This window comes from Enoplosus armatus, chromosome 19, assembly GCF_043641665.1.
Source record: "Enoplosus armatus isolate fEnoArm2 chromosome 19, fEnoArm2.hap1, whole genome shotgun sequence".
Lineage (NCBI taxonomy): Eukaryota > Metazoa > Chordata > Actinopteri > Centrarchiformes > Enoplosidae > Enoplosus > Enoplosus armatus.
In genome coordinates, this window is record NC_092198.1 from 1,240,249 (window position 1) to 1,257,952 (window position 17,704).

A 17,704-nucleotide genomic window follows, 5' to 3' on the forward strand; every position below is an offset into this window, starting at 1 on the left:
GGACGGTGGGTGTCAGTTTCTTACGGGACAAAGTATTATGATAAATGGTCTGACGTTTATTGTGCGGCGTATTCCTGCAGCAGTGATGGTGTTTTATGAGGGGGGCGGGGGGCAGATTACCATCCCCTTCTCCCATATGACAGTAAACGTCACTTCAGGTCTGTTCTCACAGATTCTACATCAGCTGATGGAGCCGTGATGAACCGTGCAGGTGAACTCGCCGCGCTGCCTCTCGCCGGCTACCGCGACCCAGCGCACAGAAAGCTGGGCAGGAGACAGTTCCCCGCCTCGCCCCCCCTCCAGCAGCCGCTGCAGCTGGAATATGACGGCCTCTCAATGGGCCACCTTGGAGTGACCGATGTTGCGCATTCAGTCGGGAGCGCGCATGTTGGGAATGTTGACAGTAACGCGGTGCGTCACGGAGCGCGCATCTATTCCCACTATCCGGGTCCCAGCTGCGCAGCGGCATCACCGGGACAGCTGTCGGCCAGCAGGCACCTGCAGAAGCTGAACACGCAGTATCGTAACCACGGGCAACCCGCATCCCGTCATCAGAATCACACGCACGAGCCACAAACTGTTAACTACCCGGGGCGGTTTGGAGACGACGGCGGCTCTGCAGACTTCCGTCCGCCCGGGTGGACTCCGCTCCAGGAACACGTCCCCGGAATAGAGTCTGACCTGGTGGACGAGGAGGTTCTGATGGGTCTGGTGGTAGAGTTCGGGTTGGACCGTGTGAAGGAGCTTCCGGAGCTGTGGCTCGGACACAACGAGTTCGAGTTTGTGTGCAAACAGCAAACCAGAGTGAGCTGAGCTGAAAGAGGAGTTTCTGTGGAGTACCTGTGGCTGAGTGGGAATATCCAGCAGAATCTAACTCTTCATCCACTCATCATGTCACAGACTTCAGGCCTCAGGCTGTGTATAATATCTCCAGGAGAGGTTGAAATGTCGTGATGCTTTTTCATGAAAACATATTTTAATGTGGCTTGAAGACGGGGAGAACCAAAACCTGAGAGGAATCAATTCAAGGTCACGTTCTGGATTAAAGTGAACTCCATAGAACAGACAGTCCCCGAACTCAAAGGTCTGGGACCGTCGGGTCCCTGAACGGGAGCCTGGACCAGCTCACTGTGAACATTACGTTCAGCAGCATTCAAACATGTGAATGTGTTGAGCTGCAGAGGTTCCAGGTCCAGCGGCTGAGAGGACTGTGGCCTCCGACTCTTGTCACTTTACTGATATCTGTCTTCTGCAACAATGAATAAAACAGCCTTTTAGAGAACTGAGCACTTTGTCGCGTTTAATTCACTTTCTTTATGTTTTCGTTTGGAGTTATTGTTGATTTTATTGTTAGTATTGATTGTATGGGTCTGATCCAGTGGTAGTGTTGTTACATCACAAACCACCGTGGACATCAGTCGTTTATCGTGTTGTTGTTGACATGTTGTAGATATGTGTGAGGGGGGGTCTCACTGTGCCAAACACAAGACAATCAAACACAGCAGATAAGAGACAATAAAACATTTTAAAACCTGTAGAAATGATATTTCTGTCCGGACTTTGGAGCAACTGAAAGACTCGAGCCACGTCAGGGGACGTCCTGGTTTTTACAGACATATCAGATATAAGTAGAAGCCCCCCCCCCCCCCCCCCCTTTATTCACACTCCTGTTTCGGCACAAACACACACTCATGTTGCCTCAGAGAGTGAGCTGAGCCTCGCAGGTTATTTTGGGTGTCAGCTGTTGTTCGGCCCGTCAGCAGCCCCCCCCCCCCCCCCCCCTCCTCCTCCTCCTCCTCTTCCTCCTCCTCCTCCTCCTCTGCCTCTCTCTGTCTCTTCTTCACCTCCTCTCCTTTACTCTGCTGATCCTGGTAAGACTCTTTTCATTCTCTACCTCTTTAGAAACCTCTGCTTTCAGTAAAGTGTCTGTTCATTTGTGTTTTAGCCAAAGTTCAACAACAGAAGTGTCTTTTGTTACTGTTCTGCTTCTTCTTTGAGTAGATTAGTTTGGAAAAAATACATTTTTTAAACCTCAGAGGCATTAAAAGGACCTGCTGGTTGGTTCAGGGATAGTTGAATTAAATGTGTACTGACCTGGTTTACTGTATAATACTACTATAATGTACTAACATGGGAAACACATGGAGGGCTTCAGTAATGGCTGCCATGACATGAGAAGTTGCTTTGTCACCGTCAGTGTCTTCACTTCAGTCACACTATCATGATATTTAGGACATTTAAAGACTTTATGTTTCTAAATCTGATGATAATGTGGCAGGATGACACCGAAACTGTCGTAGAGAGGATTATAGATATATATAGATATATATAGATGTTTAGTCAAATTCAAACATTTAAGTAGCCTCTTTTTGTGCTGTTAGTTAAGTGTTTTTCTTGATTGTGATGAATTAATTACTGTTCTCGTTGTCTGTTTAGTTATTTCAGCTCTTCTTGACTATAATGTCTTTTTTTTTTATTACAAACAAACTGATGTTTCTGCTTTGGAAGCAAAAGTATGGCATCAACTGGACGTAAAAACATATTTATAATATCTATGTGTAAAAATAATAACAGATAAAAATTCACGACTGTTGGGTCAACAAAACAACAAGACAACAAGGTTGCTTTTCTTAGATTCTGTATAGTTCTATACATCTGAAAGCAACATATAAACTTTCACTTTAAACTTTAAAAATATTAACTTTCAGCCTAATAAGACTCAGTTTGTCATCTGTGTTTGTTACTGAGTTGATTCAAACGTCTGATTGGCTCTGATTTAGGGTTTATAGTTTCAGTTCCATGTGGTTGACAGCTTGAAATTCAGAGGGTGACTGTGATTGGTTGTGCAACTTAGTGGGTGGAGCCTGATTTTGCTTACAGCAAGAGTGGGAGGGGGGTGTGGGGGGGGTACGAAATGAAGCAGGTTAAGAGACAAAGTAACTGTGTGTTTATGTAACTCCAAATTCCCATGTTTCTATAGCATGTGCGTGATAACAGTGTGTGTGTGTGTGTGACCATATTTGGACGCTCTCAGAATAGACTGTAACAGGTGTGCTCTGGAGTGTGTCTGTTCATGAGTGTGTGTGTGTGTGTGTGTGACAAAGTGGGGGGTGGGCTGGCTCAGACGGCTAATTTTAACTCACCAGATACAATAACGGAGGCAGCCATCATGTTGCGACAGAGCTGAGAGGATAAACAGATTTATATTCACTAAAACAAGATTCAGTGTCTAAAGCCCTGTTAGCTACAGCGGCCGTTACACAGGCAGGCAGGTAGTACTGAGTAAAATTAAAAACAGCATGAAAGTATACGGGATAGGAAGATGAGATGGTTCATGATGCGTATTTAAGGTTCAGTCAAAGGTAGAGCAGAACAACCTGGATTTAAAGGTGGTCTCATATCCGCAGAACTACAGGCTGCTTCTCCATGTTTAGTTTGTACTCTGGGAACAGTTAGCTGATAGAGACCTGATGACCTCAGAGGGTTCAGATGGTAAAACACCAGAACTTTTAACTGTGATGTGTTCTGTTTTGTTGCTCTTTGTTTGGACTCAAGCAGCAGCTTTCTGAATGAGCTGACGTTGTCTGAGACACCTGTCAAAAAGACCATCACAGTAATCTAATCTGCTGGAAATGAAAGCACGGATTAGTTTCTCTAAGTCCTGCCTGGACATGAATCCTCTGATTCTTGCTGTGTTTTTAAGGTGGTAGAGTGCAGACTTTGTAATTGAATTGACGTGGATGTTAGAGTTTAACTTTAAAACATTTCCGACTTTTGGTTTTCAGAGACAGACTCACGATGAGTGCTACCTCTCAGTTTTCTCAGATCTGTCTGCACTTAGGTGGAGAAACTTCAGGCACATTCAATCATTTAATTATTCAGTTCACTTGCAGAGAGAATGCATGGGACTGTGGTTTCTTGGTGACAGAGAAAGATAAATGTGGGTGTCATCTGCATAATAGTTGATATTGTTGTAATTTGTAATGAAAGCAGGTAAATGTTACGTAGAGCATTTAACCTCATAAGCTCTCACATCACAGCAGCCGATGGATACCAAGCTCTGACTTTAGAAAATGACCATTTTACCAGCCAATCAGACGTGTTGTCTGAACCCACTGAAGCTGTGTACATAAAACCAGAGAGGCTGTTGGGAGGAGAGAGGCGCCGCTGGAGTTTAGAGGCTTATTATCTTCCTACGTTTAAATCCATCTTCCTTTAATAACATGACAGACTGCTGTGATCTGTCACCGTTTTATTGGGCTGAGTTAGAAGATTAATACGACATGTGGATTCAGCTGACAGATATTTTCACTCAGAATTAGTTTGCTGGTTAAATGCAGACATGAACCACTGAATGGGATAAAAAGAGTGCTGGAAAGTATACATTGAGTCAGTATGCATTGTCTCAACCAATACAATACATACCAAATAGTTTTCAGCAAAGATGTACACAAACTGTATTCAAGGATTGAGATTTAAATGAACACGATTGACATTCTGCCTTTACCTTAATGTTTCTTTCATAAAAACAGAGAGAGAGAACATAAAAGATTCAATAAGAGATTTATTAAACTCAGATCTAAACAAATCATCCGATCAACTATTTGGAACCAGATCCAAATGGCCCCCTCTCAGGATCTAACCCTGGACCAGCTGTAGCTACATAAGGAAAACCAAAATGGCATGACAAGTGAAATTCAGACTGCACATATGGAGGACTGACTCTGTCCATCAATCCCAGAACACTGAGGATGGAGACGTCGGTGAAAGCAGCTGAGCTGATGGTGTCCCCCCAGCCTGATGTGGCGTCCCCCCCCCCGGGCGCTGAGAACACCGAAGGTGAGGCGGCGGCTCCTCCTGCAGCCAGCGGCTCCTCCTCCTCCTCCTCCAACCCCATGGAGGAGTTCAGCAGGCGCCTGGAGGACATCATCAGCACGTACGGCTCTGCCGCCAGCCTCCTGGACCGACAGGTAGGTCAGGTGACGCCAAACCTGACACTCACTTCTGACTTCTGCTGATCGGTGGGAATGTTCACGTAACCGGCGTTTTGTTCTGAATGTGTCAGAGTGTGACGGAGACAGAGACGGAGAAGATGGAGGCAAAAGATGACATCACAGTTGCCGTGGAGACAGGTGAGGCAGCAAAATGCTAAGAGCAATGCTATCGGCAGGACGGTAACTATTCATCTGACTGTTGATGATTAAAGGGACATTCCTTTAGTTTAGTATTTAGTATTTCGTACTGTAGTCTTTCATTCACTGTGTTGTGTTACACTGACAGGTGTTTCTAATACTTTGTCCACCCTCACTGATACCAAAAGAGGTAATCATATTACTTTACTCAGTAATAATACACATCACATGGAGTGAGACAGCAGCTAGTTACTAAAACCAAATATAGAAAGTGAGAAATACTCGATGGTGTATCAAAGCTTAAAAAGACATATAATATGATAATATATAATAACATAATATATATATAATACTATAAATAAATAAAGTTAAAAAGCCGAAAACATTTCGTTCTCTTTGGCAGCAGTTGTTTGTTGTCTTGACAGCTGCTACGTAAACAGTTCACACGGCAGAATAAATAAATAAACTCTCATGACATGAAAAGAATTTAGGGAAAGAAAAACTGGTGAGTTTTCATTTCTGATTTTTGATTGATTGATTTTTGAAAATGAATCAATCAATTCTTTGTGTGTGCACAGAGGTCTCTGTCATCATGCAGAGTCTGAAGAAGATCTCTCCTCAGGAGAAACTGGAAGAACTGGTCAGGAAGCATGCTGAACTGGTGAGACTGGTTTTTCTTTTCAGATACTACGGAAGTGTCTTTCCTTCAGTTCATACAATGGTGTTTATGTGTGTGTGTGTGTGTGTGTGTGTGTGTGTGTGTGTGTGTTTATGTGTGTGTGTGTGTGTGTGTGTGTGCGTGTGTGTGTGTTTATGTGTTTATGTGTCTGTGTGTGTGTGTGTGTGTGTGTGTGTGTGTTTATGTGTCTGTGTGTGTGTGTGTGTGTGTTCATGTGTCTGTGTGTGTGTGTGTGTTTATGTGTCTGTGTGTGTGTGTGTGTGTGTGTGTGTTTATGTGTGTGTGTGTGTGTGTGTGTGTGTGTGTGTGTGTGTGTGTGTGTCTGTGTGTGTGTGTGTGTGTGTGTGTGTGTGTTTATGTGTCTGTGTGTGTGTGTGTGTGTGTGTGTGTGTGTGTGTTTATGTGTGTGTGTGTGTGTGTGTGTGTGTCTGTGTGTGTGTGTGTGTGTTTATGTGTCTGTGTGTGTGTTTATGTGTGTGTGTGTGTGTGTGTGTCTGTGTGTGTTTATGTGTCTGTGTGTGTGTGTGTGTGTGTGTGTGTGTGTGTGTGTGTGTGTTTATGTGTCTGTGTGTGTGTTTATGTGTGTGTGTGTGTGTGTGTGTGTGTGTGTTTATGTGTCTGTGTGTGTGTGTGTTTATGTGTCTGTGTGTGTGTTTATGTGTCTGTGTGTGTGTGTGTGTGTGTGTGTGTGTGTGTGTGTGTGTGTGTGTTTATGTGTCTGTGTGTGTGTTTATGTGTCTGTGTGTGTGTGTGTCTGTGTGTGTGTGTGTGTGTGTCTGTGTGTGTGTGTCTGTGTGTGTGTTTATGTGTCTATGTGTGTGTGTGTGTGTGTGTGCAGGCAGCCTTGCGGCGCTGTGATGAGAAGAAGCTGAGTGCTCTGCAGCAGAAGTTGTCCGTCCTGCTGGACGAGCGGCAGCAGCTGCAGGCCGAGAGTGTCAGCAGCCTCGCAGCTCGCAGCAGGCTGGAGAGTCTGTGCAGAGAGCTGCAGGGACACTACAGCACGCTGAGGGTATGTAGCTGCTGCATGCGGCAGTAACTGGGACACACTGCTGCTGGTAGTTTAACTTGGTACATATATTTTATTAGAGACCAATCTGACACTGTGGAATTAAATGGAACATAAAGTCAAAGCCGCTTTACTTCTACCATCCATTCATCCCTCTCTGCCCCCCTCCTGCCTCCCCCCCCCCTCCAGGAGGAGACCCTTCAGCGCTGCAGGGAGGATGAGGAGAAGAGGACGGAGCTGACCGGCCACTTCCAGATGATGCTGACAGAGATCCAGGCTCAGATCGAGCAGCACAGCGCCCGAAACGACAAGCTGTGCCACGAAAACAGCAACCTGACGGACAAACTGGAGAGTCTCATGAACCAGTGCGAGATGAGGGAGGAGGTGAGGGAGGGTCAAAGGTCAAAGGTCAACGGGTTAAGATTAAGTTGTTAAGCCATTTGGACATGTTAACTTGGGCTTCAGGATATTTTCTGACATTTTACAGCCCAAACAATCAGTCAGTCAGTCAGTCAGTCAGCGGACAGTAAGTGTTGCAGATTCAGATTCTTCCTGTGTCTCTGCAGAGTTTGGAGAAGATCGACCAGCGCCGCGACCTGCAGAACAAACTGACTGAAGCCAAACTGCAGCAGGCCAACGCTCTGCTGAAGGAAGCCGAGGAGAAACACAAGAGAGAGAAGGAATACGTGAGTTCAAACAGACTTTCAGCTGATAATTCAGTGTGATTTTATGATCATCTGTGTTCACATTATATACATATATTTTTTTTACATTCTTTATATTTACATAAACTGACCTCTTGAAACGTGTGCCATTACTGCTTTAATGCAGCAGTTACCATTTAATATCAGTAACATAGATTATTATCAGTTATCTAAGTGTTTCTTGGATTTCCATTATTAGATTTCTGCGATCACTTTTTGTTGATGTTTTCTTTTTCTGCTGCCATTTAATGTCATTTGATATTTGTTGTCTTCACTTGATTTTTTTCTGTGAATCTTGTAAGAATTAGATCCATCAATTCAAAGTGAATTAACATCCACAACAATTAGATTATTTCTTGTCAAACACTCATTCATCATACAGCTCTGACTGTACGGAGGCCACCCAGATTGACTGTGTGTTGTCTCTGTCGCCGTAGTTGCTTAGGGAGGCTATTGACAAAACAAAGAAATGCTTCGCTATGAAGGAGCAGGAGCTGACCATGAAGAAGAAGGTAAAGAAACGTCTGTAATGTGTCTTCGTCTGTTCTCTTCTAACCAGTTACTGGTTCAGGCTGCTGAGTGGAAACTGCAGGCTCACACACTCAGAGAGCAGGGGACTGTGATGCAGGCGCAGGTGAATATTCACTGACAAAACGAACATGCCGACCACCAGCGCAGGTAGCAGCAGGGTTACCATGGTTACACACTGCAGGGAATAAAACTCTAGAGACAGACATCTAAATCTAAAATGTATAAATGTTCAACTGCGAAACTCTGCTAGAGTTAAAGGTTAAATTACAGATGACACTTCTGGTTTTATTCATTCAGGTTTTGAATCTGGCTCTGAGATTTTGGCACCCACCTCAGTACAATGGAGGTGAATGGAACTTTGTTTGTGGTGCAGCAGTGTGTCTCTCACAGTGAAGCTGCTCTCTACCGAAGAAACATCGCAGCCCCTCTTCATCCCTTTCTCTACATACTCACATTTACTGCTGTTCAGGGACAGAAGAACTCAGCTCTGAACTCTCAAGTTCATATTTTATGTGTCCATCGTTAATAAAAGAAGAGGTCGCATGGAGTCTCAGGGTTAGGCTTGGTTCTAGACCTGAGTCAGGACTCAGGACTAGACACAAGTCACAAAAACGAGGGACTGAGACTCGACTTGGACTTGACCGATGTGACACTCGACCAGCTAAAGACATCTGGACATACAATTTGCCAAAAGGGCCTTTGACTTGACTTGGACCACCTTTGACAGGTTATTTTAAGGGCTTTCCCAGCCAGAAAACTGACCGCTCAAATAATGTATTGTTGAATTTGAAGAGAATATTGATTTACAGTAAACGTTCTTTAAGTTCATTTTTGTGACGCCTGTTGTGTTTCTGAGAGTTTGAAGTATTGAAATATTAGGCTGGACTTCCTCATGCAAAATTGTGCAAGTGTGAATGATTAATGGCCTCCAGCAGAGTGTACGGCTCATAATTAATGACTGATGCAACTTGTAATTCATCACTTCGAGGCCCAGTCATTATCCCATACCTTATGTTCCCCGAGATTTAGAGCAAAAGGGTTTGGCTCTTTAAACATACGACTACGTGTCTGAACTGTCTTTAAGGAATACGTCGTTTTCAAAGATGTTTTCATTAATGCTCAATACGAGGAAATGAAAGGAGAGCGTTGCATCTTTTAATTTCACAAAAATAACATTATAATAAGTCAATTTAGGCCTGAAGAACAGCGGTGGAAGAATTATAATTATTGATGCATGAATGTGTACATCACACTGCGTGTCTTGTGGTTTTGCTAACCGTCTCAAGTTAGACAGTAAAACATGTTTCTGATCAAAGTGTACCTGTTGGGCGTTAACTGAATGTGTGGGACTTCTGAAATCCAGATATGTGAGGGGCTGATGTCTGGTCTTGTGGTTTAGTCTGACTCTCTTGTCTTTGTGTCCAACCACAGCTGGCCCTCTACGCTACGAAGTTTGACGAGTTTCAGGCGACACTGGCCAAAAGCAACGAAATCTACGTCCGCTTCAAAAAGGAGATGGATAATGTAGGTGGAGGCTGTTAGGTGGCTCATAGAGATCTAAGTGGCTATCAGTGGGATCAGTTTGTCTTTACTGTATATTCTTGAGGAACCCATCTTTAAGATGTTTGGGCATAATTATCTTGTACCTATAGCCCTTTTATTAGTCTCGTTTTATTCACCAGTCCTCTTCTATAGTCTTTAGATCTTACTTCATGACTGTTCATGTTTCTAGTTCCTACAGCACACCTTTGTCTGACTTTGTAAATATTAAAACAAAAGGTTTTCACACGTGTAATCTTAAACTTTCCCTTTTAGATGTCAGATAAGATGAAGAAAATGGACAAAGACTCAAATATGTGGAAGACGAGGTTTGAGAACTGCAACAAGGCTCTGAACGACATGATTGATGAGGTATGTTGATGACGAATCTTTGAACTGGACTTAACGTAACTTTGGATATTCAAGATGGAGAGTATGGTTTTTGAAAGTACTTCCTGTTTGTTTGTTTTTGGAGAGGATAAGAGAGGATACCATGTTGGAAAGCCAAAGACCAAACACTTACTTACTTACTTTTCTAGTTTTATTCTCATTGTATATCACTTTCTTTGCTTCTCATTTTGTTCCAGAGAACTGAGAAAGGCAAAGAGTACGAGCTGTTCGTCCTGAAGATCCAGAAGCTGGAGAAGCTGTGTCGTGCCCTACAGGAAGAGAGGGTAGTTCTCTACGACAAGATTAAGGAAGTCCGCCAAGCTAACTCCGTCATCCCATCAAAGGTCTTTAGCAGCTCTAACCCCAATGATATCCCCAACACTGAAGATGCTGACAGATCTGCCCTGCTGACACCTGCGGAGATCCAAGAGCTCCAGGAGATCCAGCAGCAGGACCCGATCTTAACGCAGGGTATGACCCGTCTGAAGGAGGAGCAGGCCAAGCTGCAGGAGTTTGCTGCCTCCCTGTTGGCCACACCAAGCGACAATGAAGAAGAGGACAATGGTCATTCAGACCACGAAGAAGACTCAGTGGCTTCTGCGTTTGTCCAGTTCAAAACCAAAACTCAGGTCAAAGAGGGGGCGGTTTCAGTCCCTGAGCAGGTGGTAGATGTAAAATCAGAGGCAGCAGAATCAGATAAAGTTGAGGAGGTTCCAAAGCCAGCAGAGTCCACAACAGAAGCTCCAACACCTGTGGAGAACACTTCTGAAACAGACGCAAAACCAGAAGCAGTAAAAGTTCAAACCCAGGTTGAGGACAAAGAGGTGAAACCAGTTAAACTAGATGAGGAGATCCAGCAGCAACCTGCCGAACCAGTACCGACATCAGAGCCTGAGAAAGTCAAGATTAATCCACCGACAGACCCAAAACCAGAAGCAGCAGAGGCGGAGATCTTGGTCGAGGCTGGTGAGGTCAAACCAGCGGTCCCAGTGGGAGACGTGAAGGTCCAGGATGAACCAGTGCAAGTTCCAGAAGAAGCACCAACCACATCAAAGCCACCCTCCCAAGACACACCTAAAAATACTGCCTCCTCCAATGCTGAGTCCTCCAAGAAGAAAAAGAAGAAGAGGAACGGCAAGAATGCTAGCTAAAGTTTAGGATGTGCAGAAGGTGTGTGTGTGTGTGTGTGGTGTTATTTGGGAATAGTGTGTGTGTGCATCGGTGAAATCATACTGTGCCTTTGTGCCTTTCATAAAGGTTAAAATCTTTAGTTTGTCCCAACTGGTGCAGCTGAAGTGTCATTTTCTCAAGATTCAATGTAACCAGATGAGGACGGACAAATAAAGCAACTGTATTTTACAGTTTGAATGTCTAAAAGAACATTTAGTTTGACCTGATAGAAGGAAAGTCAGTAACATAGTGTTAACAAAAGTGCCACGAAGAGTAAAAGGTTTAGACGTATGTAAAGCAAAATGCCAAAACAAAACAATTGGTTGGTATCCATGCCAGTAAAAGTGCAGTGTGTCTTTAAAGCAGGAATCACGATGCGTTGCGACTCCAATAAAGTCATTTTTAGACTATTTTAGAATTCTTTGTCCTTTTTATTTTATTAAGCGATATTATCCAAGATAACCCCCACGCCCCTTCATCGCCAGTAATTATTCCTTGCAACAGGATGAGGCCTAATTCAAGGAATTATAATAGGAGCTGTGTGAGATGTAACGGCAGCTTCCTGTCCGATCCTGAAATACATTTCTGATGCTACAGTACATCATCATCTCCACTAGATGGCGCTGTTTTCCTCCGCAGGTGAAAGGGTTCAGAATTCAGAATGCAGTACAGGCTAACAGCCACTAGGTGGAGACAGTGTTCTTCACACCCGTATTGTTTCCCTCTGATTTTCAGGGCAGTTTGGGATGATTTCAAAGCTGATGAAGATCACATGATATCATCAATAGAAAACTTTTTTTTTCCAGATGCAGCTTTGATCACATCACAAGACGTTCATCACAAGACGTTCATGTGATGTGAACTTTGAAAGTCAACCGCTGACCAAACATGGACAAGAAGTCTTTAAAGTTTAGAAAAATGTGAATTTGGATCATCTGCAATTCCAACTGGGGAAACTCCATCTGCTGCTGAAGTGCATGTGACATGATGGAAAGCCATGAAACAGCTATTAAATGGACCTGAAGGTGAGATTGTTTGCAGGAAAATGAAACTGTCAACACCTTCCTTTTCAATTCCAACCAGGGAAACTCCATCTGCTGCTGAATATCAGTGATATGATAGAAATGAATGAACCTTCAGGTGAAATCCAAATCAAAGTCAGAATGTAGGTAGCAGTGTTTGCCTGGAAGAGAACAAAATATGTATATTTATTAATATAATCAAATTTCTATTATTAGTATTAGTAATATTCTGACATTTAGTGGAGAGTTTTAGCTCATATCAAACATTTGGGCTAAACACTGAATAACTAAAAGTAATATAGTAGCATGAATTAGCTTTCCAAGCATGAATCAACACATATATACTGTGATTACTGGTGTGTTTTTTATTGTAAGCTGCTGATCTGATCCAAAGTAAATTGAAATGAGTTTAAAATTCTTTAATTTCTTCACAGTAAATGAGTGCAGGGGTCAGAGGTGATTGTGACAGAATGTACCAGAAGCCCCAGAATCATCCTGAATAACAGGAGACTTGATGATGATGATGAGTATTACAGTGTTCAGAGAGGACACAGTTGAGAAGAGAAGTACAAAGGATTTATAGAGTTTCAGATAAGAGTTTAATGATGAGAGGAGGAGGAGGAGAGGACAGAGATATGGGAGAGAGGGATTTGATTCGAGGCAGAAGTGAAGAGTTTTTTGAAGTGTTTCGACCTTGTGACAGAAGATAAGAGTTGACTTAATGAGTCTGTGTGGATCTATGAGGGATGGAGACGTTGTGATCGCTGTTAGAGGGTGCTTCTTAAATGACGTTCATCATGCTGAGTTTCATCCAACCAGGGCGGGAAATTAATATCTGTAGCTGGAGGCGAACGCTGGTAAATTCCAGCTGATAAACAAATTAATGACACTAAACAAATTAATTGTTTTTTGGCGTGAATACTGCCATCATGGGGCCAGTTATTAAAATAGGTCTGTCTACAAAATATGTGAAAAAGTCTGAGAGTTTTGGCCAGTTGAACTTTAAGACCTTCTCGTCCATGTTTGGTCAACAGTTGAGTTTCAGAGTTTATGTAACATGAAAGTGATGTGATGAAAAGAATCAGTATTTTAAAGAGACCTGAAAAAAACTATTTAAATAGGTTTAGAGTTATGGGTCAGTCGTGAGTGACTTCTGTCTTCTAAAAGTAGAACTTTTCCACTCTGTCAGAATGTAAATTCACTCATGAAACCTGGAGCCTACATTACCCACAATGCAACTGAACTCTCTTCAACCCTGATGCCCTTTTTCTTATAAATGAGGCCTATTTAACATAAACTGTCTGGATAAACTGGAGGTCAACCTCTGCAGCAGTTACAGCTGCAGCTCATATTAGGATATCAGGATATTCAGATGCGTTGACGGGTTTTAGCTTCAGAGTGCTCGATGAGAAACTGCAGGTGGAAGATGTAAAGCAGCCCTGAGTCTTCAACACCTCCTGCCTATCTGCAGGGAACATGCAGGACGCCGGCCTCCACGCAGGAGGCAAGTTTCTCTGGTGCTGGTGATTAAACTAAGCTGAGCTGTCATGAGCCTGAAACATGTGAAATTACACTGACAGGCAGAAAGAGAAGAGAGACGTTAATGTTCTACCTGCTGAACCGTCTTTAATCCACTCGAGCATTAAAGTTTTTATACACACATTCATTGACAATAACCAGCTGTACTTCCACCACAGACAGGAGGATATGGAGCAAAGGATTCGGACACTTGGACTCTTGAACATCATCAATGTGCTGCTCTGACAGCCTCCACTCTGCTGGTTTCAGTCTCTCCTCCAGATGTTGAGCCAGATGCTGGGATTTGCTCCCGACACCAGAGCATCAGTGAGGTCCAGCAGTGATGTTGGGCGATCGGGTCTGGATCACAGTCTGTGCTCCAGTCCATTGGGTTGGGTGGGGTTGAGGTCACTGGTGAAACCATGCCTTTATGGACCAGGCTTTGTGAGGACAAAAGTCAAAAACACCACGTCCCTCTAAGCTGATTCATTTATTCCCATTGGACATCAGAGACAATGATATCCTTGGAAAGTGTAAGTCACACTGAGTCTTAAAATATGTGCATCACGTCCGTTCAGATTTGATTGAGTCGTGACTCAGAAGTTGTACCAAAGTTTGGTGCAAATTGCTGCAATCGGGTGCTAAAGGTTTGGAAGTGCCTCCGTATCCTCCATCAGCTGCAGCTTCAGCTGCTGGCGAGCGATCAAGTCAGCAGCCAAACTACAGTAAACCTTGAGTTAATCATTTATTGTCAAACTAAACTTAAACACTATGTTTAAGTCCCACATTAGATTTTTATAACATAAGAAAAATGCTCAGCGTGTGATGAGCTGTGAATATTTTGCTGCAGGGACAGTTCCAAAATAAAAAACCCAAGATGTTATCCCACAAACCACTGCCCCAAGGGGCGTTCACTGACCTTTTATTTCATCTGCTTTTCCAAAATGTTATTCATAATCTTGTATTCAAAGAAAGTTTTTTTGCTTTTAAGAAGAGAGTTTGGGTAGGACGTATGGAAGGGGTACTCATGTAATAACGCAGTAGTGACTGCTGATGTAATAACACAGTAATAACTGATGACTGCTGATGTAATAACGCAGTAATGACTACTGATGTAATAACACAGTAATGACTGCTGATGTAATAACACAGTAATAACTACTGATGTAATAACACAGTAATGACTGCTGATGTAATAACACAGTAATAACTGATGACTACTGATGTAATAACACAGTAATAACTGATGATGTAATAACACAGTAATGACTGCTGATGTAATAACACAGTAATAACTGATGACTACTGATGTAATAACTGATGACTGCTGATGTAATAACACAGTAATAACTGATGATGTAATAACACAGTAATGACTGCTGATGTAATAACGCAGTAATGACTACTGATGTAATAACTGATGACTACTGATGTAATAACACAGTAATAACTGATGATGTAATAACACAGTAATGACTGCTGATGTAATAACACAGTAATAACTGATGACTACTGATGTAATAACTGATGACTGCTGATGTAATAACACAGTAATAACTGCTGATGTAATAACGCAGTAATAACTACTGCAGTAATAACTACTGCTGTAATAACGCAGTAATAACTACTGCTGTAATAACGCAGTAATAACTGATGTCTACTGATGTAATAACACAGTAATAACTACTGATGTAATAACGCAGTAATGACTACTGATGTAATAACGTAGTAATAACTGATGACTACTGATGTAATAACACAGTAATAACTACTGATGTAATAACACAGTAATAACGACTGCTGTAAAAACGTATACTGATGTAATAATGTTAATAACTACAGATGTAATAACGCAGTAATAACGACTGCTGTAATAACGACTGCTGTAATAACGTATACTGATGTAATAATGTTAATAACGACAGATGTAATAACGTATACTGATGTAATAACGTAGTAATAACGACTGCTGTAATAACGTATACTGATGTAATAACACAGTAATAACGACTGCTGTAATAACGTATACTGATGTAATAATGTTAATAACGACAGATGTAATAACGTATACTGATGTAATAACGTTAATAACGACTGCTGTAATAACGTATACTGATGTAATAACAGTAATAACGACTGCTGTAATAACGTATACTGATGTAATAACGTTAATAACGACAGATGTAATAACGTATACTGATGTAATAACGTTAATAACGACTGCTGTAATAACGTATACTGATGTAATAATGTTAATAACTACAGATGTAATAACGCAGTAATAACGACTGCTGTAATAACGCAGCTTTACGTCGGATCGTCAACATGTCGACGGGCGTGGCGGCTGCTGTGACGCCACCTCGTGCTCTCTGTGTTAACGTGTCGGCAGTTCTCAGCCCTGAATGGTGTTACAGTAGTGAATCATGAGCTTGTGCGTGACCCTCAGTCTCCTCCTCTTCTCTCTGAGCTCAAGGTTTAAACCACAGTTCAGACATGAACACACTTCAGGGTGTTTCTCTCTCTGACTGCTCCTCTTGTTATTGAAATCATTCTGCATGTGTTGCTGTCTGATACGATCAACTCCAGACTCTCAAACAGCCTTCTGAAGAAGTGAAAACGTCCCAAAATATCCCGACTGTCCTCGCTATCACGGTCCAAAACTCAGCTGGGCTGCGTTTCATCTTTTGTCTGGTTCTCTTGGTGGTAAAGAAGCAGTTTCGTGTTGCCGAGCAGCAGCAGATCCTCGGATCACAGCAGAGGAAGATTAGCTCACGTAACACGCACATTGACCTCTGTCAGATTCATGCTTCTGTCTGACAGCTACTGCACTTCAGAGGAAATCCATATCACACCGGGGGGAGCTGAGTGTGACTGGTCCTTGTAGCTCTATCTTTGTGAGGACCAGAATGGGTTTGAAACTGAAAGTGAGGACGTGTTCAGAAGCTAGAAATGATGTTCATAAACTACTCATTCGTTTTTAAAGAAACGTGATTGGAGCCAGGACAGAGTTTCTAACTGTGGTCCACATAAGGTCTTGGGCCCGTTTGGGGCTCTGATCCCAGGTTTATTTGGATTCGGGTCTACGTTCTAGTCCTGTGTTAGTGAATCCCGCTCTCTGGGGTTCCTCATTATTGATGCAGTGTGTGATGGTGTTGGCTGTATTGAGCTCCTCACAGCTCGGCGCACAGCCGATGATGTGTGTCGGGACCGATGGAGACGCCATCAGCTGGATGCTGCTGCCTGTAATGAACACAGAGAACACAACTGTTGTCCTTTCTGCCTGTCAGACCGTCGGTACGATCTGACGTGATCTCTCCCACTGTTTCCCTCTTGTCAGACACTTCAGCTGTGTCCTATTTCCGGAGACACCTCCTTCAAACGTCCACTTTTACAGACCGAATGTGTCATTATGAGTTGACGAGGCGCTCTTTGTTCTAAACTGGAAGAAGTAGCTCACAAAATGTGGCAGCGCGTTCGGCTTCCTGTCCTTTGTGAGGATGAGTAATGCTGGAGAGCTTGGCAGCCACACACAAGACAACCTGGCAGGGAACACGTGGACGTGGACTGGTACACATGCTGAGGGACTGATGAGGGAATGAGCTGCAGGTGAGGCCACCAGGTGAGGGGAATGAGTCGAGTCCATGGCAGGATCTGAAACCACAGGAGAGTTAATGATATGGCATGAAAACAAACTAGGAGTTATATTTGGTATTTATGTGAATCGTACAACTGAATAAAAAAAGATTGGATTAAGCTGCAGAAGCAGAGAAGTCTGTGCAAAAGACCTGAATCACTTTCTACTTTAACAAATCTATGAAAGCAGAATAATCTTTAAGAGTTCTTTCTGATGAAGTCCTCTCTAACTTTGTTGGGTGTCTCCTTCTGACTCAGAGGCTCCTGGACGTTTGACTTGTTCGTCCTCTCCGCCTCGCTCTCTGGAACGAGCTGTGGCTGAGAGTCGAGTCAGCTGAATGACCACGTCTTCGTGTTGGAGCTGCTAACTGTGTGAAATC

At 43.0% G+C, this 17,704-nt stretch overlaps 2 protein-coding genes across 2 annotated transcripts; both read left to right on the forward strand.

Moving 5' to 3' along the window:
- The first annotated feature begins 336 nt into the window (after positions 1-336).
- cited2 (Cbp/p300-interacting transactivator, with Glu/Asp-rich carboxy-terminal domain, 2) lies at positions 337-813 on the forward strand. The gene has a single exon (XM_070926421.1). The coding sequence runs from the start codon at positions 337-339 to the stop codon at positions 811-813; it is 477 nt and encodes a 158-aa protein (XP_070782522.1).
- A 3,938-nt stretch (positions 814-4,751) lies between these two features.
- txlnba (taxilin beta a) lies at positions 4,752-11,541 on the forward strand. The gene is made up of 10 exons (XM_070925738.1): positions 4,752-4,970; positions 5,066-5,132; positions 5,711-5,793; positions 6,650-6,820; positions 7,007-7,201; positions 7,384-7,503; positions 7,959-8,033; positions 9,484-9,576; positions 9,868-9,963; positions 10,179-11,541. Exons 1-10 carry the CDS (start codon positions 4,752-4,754, stop codon positions 11,130-11,132), a joined length of 2,073 nt encoding a protein of 690 aa, XP_070781839.1. The 3' UTR covers positions 11,133-11,541.
- Positions 11,542-17,704: the final 6,163 nt, after the last annotated feature.

Excerpts from the sequence above, each read along its gene's own strand:
- cited2 (XM_070926421.1), top strand. The coding sequence starts at position 337 with ATGGGCCACCTTGGAGTGACCGATGTTGCGCATTCAGTCGGGAGCGCG.
- txlnba (XM_070925738.1), top strand. The coding sequence starts at position 4,752 with ATGGAGACGTCGGTGAAAGCAGCTGAGCTGATGGTGTCCCCCCAGCCT. Across the intron at positions 7,202-7,383 it reads AGTGCGAGATGAGGGAGGAG|AGTTTGGAGAAGATCGACCA; the intron begins GTGAGGGAGGGT and ends GTGTCTCTGCAG. Across the intron at positions 7,504-7,958 it reads ACAAGAGAGAGAAGGAATAC|TTGCTTAGGGAGGCTATTGA; the intron begins GTGAGTTCAAAC and ends CTGTCGCCGTAG.